The sequence below is a fragment of the Propithecus coquereli genome, unplaced genomic scaffold (genome assembly GCF_000956105.1).
Source record: "Propithecus coquereli isolate 6110/MARCELLA unplaced genomic scaffold, Pcoq_1.0 Scaffold164, whole genome shotgun sequence".
NCBI lineage: Eukaryota > Metazoa > Chordata > Mammalia > Primates > Indriidae > Propithecus > Propithecus coquereli.
The window spans coordinates 1,217,509-1,224,527 of record NW_012140969.1 but is presented as its reverse complement, the minus strand read 5'-3'; the positions used below and the strand labels follow the sequence as shown (position 1 = coordinate 1,224,527).

The window sequence follows — 7,019 nt, the reverse complement described above, 5'->3', positions numbered from 1 at the left end:
GCCCGCCTCGGCCTCCCAGAGAGCTAGGATTACAGGCGTGAGCCACCGCGCCCGGCCTGCATGTAGGTTTCTTCAGTATTAAATAGGGTTAATGATAGCCACCGTGTGGGTTGTTTTGATACCAAAGTGAGCTAATATTCATAGAGTTGCAAGTTCAACTTGTGGCTCGTACTACCCTGGTCCTCAGTAAATGGCAGTTGATGTTACTAATACTCATGTTACAGAGTCTACCGTTTTCAGAAGGTGGCTTTCACATGTGTCACCTGCAGAGAGAAAGCTAATGTGTGATGTTCGATGATGGGTAAGTAATGCTTGTCGATTAACGATTGATGCAAACAGGACTCCGTTAACCCTGCGTGAAGAGAATGGGGGTTGCCTCTGTCCGTGTGGATTCGCGGCCTTCCTGAAGTAAACGTGGGAAGCAGGAAAGGAGCATTCACGCACATCTAGCCATCACCCTCACAGGATGGCAGCCATTGATTTGTCCCTTGGTAAGTCCTTGTTGCTGCTCTTTTTCAGAGACTCTGCTCTAAGTCCCCCTGCACAAGACAGAGTCCAGTGGCCTGGGCCCAAGCAGCCACGCTGCTGGTGCATTTCCATGGTGCCGATGTGGGCCAGGGAGTGCCGTGTTCTTACTGGCACGTGTGCTTCGGGAAGAGGCGCTGTGTAGTCCATTTCATAAATTGTATCACCGTGGGCAAATAGTGTGATTTCTCCAGGCTTGAGTTTCCTTACCTGTAAAATAAGACTTATTTCCTTTTTCCTGATGGGCGGCACGGCTGCCCATCCATTTTTCAGCTTTTAGGTGAGACGGGACTGCTGTGGCATTGTTTAGCAGGGGCGTGTGTGTGCGTGCGTGTGTTTTCTTGAATGTGCTGGATCATATGGGAATTTCAAACTAGGATGGAATGACTTCCAGGCACATGGTTGTGCGAATCATGGTCCACTCTGGGTTCTCACGCTGTCTTTCTTTTCCACAAGGCCTTTATAGGGACCCAGTCTGCCTTCCTGAAGGAACGACAGAGGCGGAAAGAGAGGGGGCTGACTGTCTGACAGATGGTTCCCAGGTATGCAAAAGTGCATCCTTTCCAAAATGTCACACTTGCATCCATCAGGCAGTCACGTTTCCTTCTACACAGAATCGCATACAGAGCTGCTTAAAGCAAATAAAACCTCCTTCCAGAACTGAGTCGCTAGTTGAATTTGCCCAGGGAGTGGAGCCTGTCACATGGGTGAGGGATTACCTTGAAAGTCATCCCGGTATTTCAGTGGTAGCTAATTAATCTACCTTAATGGTCCCAACTGCATGTTTTTTTGTTTTGCTGAGTGCTCTGCCACGTGATAAGGGAGATGAAAGTACCCTTTGGCCAGAGAATTTATCCAGTCGGTGTTTATCAAGCCTGTGCAATATTTGCTCCACAGTGTGCTGCAAGAGAGGGAAATAAGATGAGCTCCTGGTCTGGTTATGGTGAGATCAGAATATGTGTAAGAGGTGCCAGTAAAGCCATGTCACTCAAGGAGATGGACAGTGAGTGAGTGTGGAGAGAGTTGCTAGGACCATCGAACTCCGAGGTAGACAGTGGGAGCCCTCGGAACTCTCTGTAGGAATTGGGTCCCCCGTCCTCATTTTGTCGTGAACATGGTGTGCATATTACGTGGCTGAAGCCAGCACGTGTGTGATGGTTTAGGACTCAGTAACCTTCGATGATCTGGCTGTGGACTTCACCCCAGAGGAGTGGACTTTATTGGACCCGGTTCAGAGAAAGCTCTACAGAGATGTGATGCTGGAGAACTACAAGAATTTGGCCACAGTAGGTAAGATTAGCATCATTCCTCGTAGCCTGCGGTGGAACAGATTATGCCGTGTACTCACTGCTTTGCAGGACCTGTGATAATCAGCTCTGAATACAATGGCCAATAACAGACGTAGTCTCTGCCGCGATAAGCTTTTATCTGCTTGGTGGGTCTCAAAATCTGGTATCAGGTCAAGAGCATTACCATCACTGTGTTTGAAACGTACGTTCTCGGTCTTCACCTTTGACGTAGTTGGAAACTCTGCAGCTGGATCTGTTTTCACAGCTTTCCTGATGAATCTGATGGACTATAATGTTGAACAATGGCAGGTGTAGTTGTTTCCTCATGGGAATGAAAGTCTTTGTTTCACTTACTTTATTTCCTATTTGGAGAAAAGTCTTAGTGCTTTCTCAGTGTGTCCATAAGCCTGAATGTGGACGTCAGGGGTCAGAGATAACCAGTCTTTTGGGAGCACAGATAGAGGTGATATTTGTATTTTCAGCCCTTTTGAAACAATTTCACTACCTTTAATTAGAACTATAGTTCCTGAATTGTAGGGAGATTTATCATCTCTTACATTAATCTGTTCCATTAATGTGTCTTTCTCTGTGCACAGGATGTCAGCTCTTCAAACCCAGTCTGATCTCTTGGTTGGAACAAGCAGAGTCGAGGACAGGGCAGAGAGGAGTTCTTCATGGTGAGCATACGTGAAGAACATCCCTGGTTAATGAGGAGTTCAGTATGTTTGGAAGTGTAATGAGGAAACTTTAAAGATACGCACTTCATCTCAGAAGGTTGAAGCATTTTTTCTTAGAGGTTACAGAATCTTCAACTTCCCACACTATTATTCTCTGTCTACTCAGTCTTTCCTATGATCTAACAATGAAACATATAATATTAGGTTTCTTCTTTAAGTTTACTGATTCGATGTATGCTTCTTGTCCTATACTTCTGCTTTCCTTCTTGATAATAGTCTTTGTGTTCACCTTTAGTTTTTAATTTTCGTAGAATCAGTCGATAATACACTATCTAAAAATTTTGACACCATATCCTTATTATTGCCAAATTTTTGACATTCAGGATCATCAAATCTATCTTTGTTTTCTGTTTTTGTTACTCTGTTTAATTTGAAAACAAATATAAATGATCTATGTCATTTTCAATGCCTTCTGTCTACCATTTCTGTCTCCAAACCCTGACACTTCTTTTTCTCTTTAACTTCAGAATGGAAAGTGCAACTTAAAACCAAAGAGTCAGCACTTCAGCAGGATTTTTTATGGGAACCGACCTCCAGTGGGATACACATGGTAAGATAAACGGAGGGATATTTCTTAGTTTTCACATTCAGGGATGATTGGGAATTCTATTACAGAAAATCAGCAGAATGAGAGCTCTTTGAGAAAAGTAGAACTGACCCAAGAAGGAACAATGGCTCTGGAGAGATGGTTGGAATATGGTGATTTTGGGGTACTTGAAACCTAGCTTGATGCATGTTTCAGAGTTCCCACAGGTATACATGCCAATATTTGTAACCAAATAGTTTTTTAAACAATTCGATGAAAATCTACAGAAGTCTTTTGTAAGATTAGAGTAGTAAGATCAGTCTTTGTAAGATTCTGCGCAGCTTTCAGGCAGAAGCCTTTCATCATTCCACTAGAAAGAGATGATTCTATGCACATAATGAAAATGGTTAAAGTGAAAATAATCGTCGTAATGTTTCTGTCTTCAGATGAATAGAATCTGTTAATGAATCTGAATAACCTTTTAATCATTATGTATCCCTTTATCAATAGACAGGAAGCCACAATGGAGCAGAGCTCAATGAGTCCAAGCAGTGTGGAGACGTCTTCAGTGAACACTCATGCCTTAAGACACACGAGAGAACTCAAAACAGTGAGAACACGTCTGAATATAATCAGTGTGGCATGGACTTCCTTACTCTGCATAAGAAAACCTCTACTGGAGAAAAACTTTCTGTGTTGAATCAGAGTGGAAAAGCCTTCAGCCTTACTCCAAATGTTTACCAGAGAATGTGCACACAAGACAAATCCTTTGAATGCAGTGACTATGGGAAATCCTTTATTAATCAGTCACCCCTTCACGCACATAAGAGAACTAACAACGGAGAAAAACTTCATGAATGGAAGGAATGCGGAAGAGGTTTTATTCAGTCCACAAACTTTGCTGTGCATATGCAAAGTCACAGTTCAGAAAAACCCTACAAATGTAAGGAATGTGGAAAAGGCTTTAGATATTCTGCATACCTTAATATTCACATGGGAGCTCACACTGGAGACAGCCCCTATGAATGTAAGGAATGTGGGAAAGCCTTCACGAGGTCTTGTCAACTTACTCAGCATAGAAAAACTCACACTGGAGAGAAGCCTTACAAATGTAAGGAATGTGGGAAGGCCTTCACTGTTTCCTCTTGGTTAAGTCAACATATGAAAGTTCACACCGGGGAGAATCCCCATGAATGTAAGGAATGTGGGACAGTCTTCACTAGGTCTTCTCAGCTTACAGAACATATAAAAACTCATGCTGCAGAGAATCCCTTTGAATGTAAAGTATGTGGAAAATCCTTCAGAAACTCCTCATGCCTTAATGATCACTATCGAATTCACACTGGAATCAAACCCTACAAGTGTAAGGACTGTGGGAAAGCCTTTGCTCAGAACTCAGACCTTACTAAGCACGTACGAACTCACAGTGGAGAGAAGCCCTATGAATGTAAGCAATGTGGGAAAGCCTTTGCTAGATCCTCTCGCCTTAGCGAACATATAAGAACTCACACTGGAGAGAAGCCTTTTGAATGTGTCAAATGTGGGAAAGCCTTTGCTATCTCCTCGAATCTTAGTGGACACTTGAGAATTCACACTGGGGAGAAGCCCTTTGAGTGCCCGGAATGTGGGAAAGCGTTTACACATTCCTCCAGTCTTAACAATCACATGCGGACTCACAGTGCCAAAAAACCATACACGTGTATGGAATGTGGCAAAGCCTTTAAGTTCCCCACGTGTGTTAACCTTCACATGCGAATCCACACTGGAGAAAAACCCTACGAATGTAAGCGGTGTGGGAAATCCTTCAGTTATTCCAATTCATTTCAGTTGCATGAAAGGACTCACACTGGGGAGAAACCTTACGAATGTAAGGAGTGTGGTAAAGCCTTCAGTTCTTCCAGTTCCTTTCGAAATCACAGAAGAAGGCACGCAGATGGGAAACTGTCAGTGTAAGGAATGTGGGAAGGCCTAAAGTTGTCCCCGTTCTCTTCAAAGACAAACTTAACTCACAGAGGAGAAAACATACGAATGTAAGGAATGTGGAAAGATCTTTACTTATATCTCAGGGCTTCATGAACATGTATGAATTCACAGCAGAAAAGACTCTATGTCAGGGAATGTGGAAGAGACTTCATTAAATCCTCAAGCCTTACCTTACACATCAGAAATCTCACCGAAGAGAAACCCTATGAATGTAGAGAATCCGAGAAAACTTTTCCTAATTCCACAAATCTTAATATGCATATGTGAACTCACACTGGAGAGAAACCCTATGATTTTAATGGTATGGCCTGGATGATCCTCTCCCCCACCCAAATTCACATTCTGAAACTGACCCCCGTTTCCTTCAGTGTCACTCTATTTGGACATAAGATTTTAAAGCAGGTGAGTAACTTCAGATGAGGCTGTTAGGGTTGGTCCCTGATTCAGCATCGCTGGTGTCCCTTAAGAAGAGAACATGAAGGAAGGACGCACACACACAGAAGCCCTTGTGACCCCACCAGAAGATGGCCCTTTGCAAGCCAGGAACAGAGGCCTGGAACAGATCTTTCTCTTCTGGCTTCCAGAGGAAATCAACCCTGTCCTCACCTTGATATTGGACTTCCAGTCTCCAGAATTTAAGCCAATAAATTTTTCTTGGTTATGTCATTCAGTCTGTGTTATTTTGTTATGGCAACCCTAGGAAACATACTGTAAGGAACATGAGAAAGGCTTTAGGTATTCTAGAAATTGTAATATTTATATACGAACCTGCTGTGCAAAGAAACCCTGTAAATATAGAGTGTTGGAAAGCTTTCGTTCAGTTTTTAGCACTTTTTAAAAATGTATGAAATCACACAGGAGAGAAGTTCTGTGAGTGTAGTGCATGTGAAAAAGCCTTTACGTGTTTGTCAGATCTTAATATTCACTTCCAACTCCTGGGAATCAAAGAAGAATGTAAAGAAAATAAAGTTTCTTTTACTATGAAAGTAAGGCATGTGATCTTACACAACACTTAGTAACTTCAGGTAGACTGAAGCCCCAATATCAGGAATGTGAAAGAGATTTCATTTACTTTGCGTACCTTACGTAAGGTGTAAGAACTCACAGTGTAGTGAGGACAGGAGAGAAGCCTGCTTGTAAGGCACGTGGGAAAGCTTTCACTAATTATGCAAGGCTTATTTTACATGTCTAAAATCAGTGCAAACGCCCTAGGAATGCAGTGAATGTATCACCACCTTTAAATATTTCACAATCCGTGATAACATGAAGTCTCACTGAAGTCTCACTCCAACCTGAAGTTGGAGTAATATCCTACATATGTCAGGAATATGGAGAGACCTTATTTGGCTCAAGCCTTAATATCTACATGAGCAGCCACACTAGAGTAAAACCCTGTGAGTAGAAAGAATGCTGGCAGGCCCTTCCCTTGTTCCTCGTGTATTATGATGTCACAGTTCAGAGCTATGCGAATATAAAGAATGTGTGGAAGCTTCAGAATCTCCTCACAGCCCAGCGTGTGAGAACTCACTGTGACACCACGCAGTCTGTGACACATGGAAAGCCTTTTGCTGTTATCTCAGGGGCTACTTAAGAAAGATTCTGCAGTGGAGAGAAATCCGGTTAATGTTAAGATGTTTTGGAAAGTGGTAGTTTTGCAAAATAATGTTCACTTCTCAGAGTGGCAAAAAACTTATTTACTAATTGAAAATATATTCAAGTGTTTTAATAACTCTTAAAGAAATAACTGCTCTATGTTTTAGAGCAGTTTTAGGTTCACAGCAAAATTCTGTGGAAGGTGCCAAGGCTTCCTATATTGTCACTCCTGCTATCCACGTGTAGCTTCTGCCACCACCGACAGCCCACCAGAGTGGTATATTTGTTAGAATTTATGAACCTACGTAGATACTTCATTATCACCCAAAGTCCACAGATCGTCTACACTCTATTCACCCCTCTTCC

At 42.5% G+C, this 7,019-nt stretch overlaps 1 protein-coding gene across 1 annotated transcript; it reads left to right on the top strand.

The window, feature by feature from the left end:
* Positions 1-356: 356 nt before the first annotated feature.
* Positions 357-5,721, top strand: ZNF266 (zinc finger protein 266). The gene is made up of 6 exons (XM_012641360.1): positions 357-491; positions 982-1,067; positions 1,689-1,815; positions 2,411-2,491; positions 3,019-3,101; positions 3,588-5,721. Exons 1-6 carry the CDS (start codon positions 467-469, stop codon positions 5,028-5,030), a joined length of 1,845 nt encoding a protein of 614 aa, XP_012496814.1. The 5' UTR covers positions 357-466; the 3' UTR covers positions 5,031-5,721.
* The last annotated feature ends 1,298 nt before the right edge of the window (positions 5,722-7,019 follow it).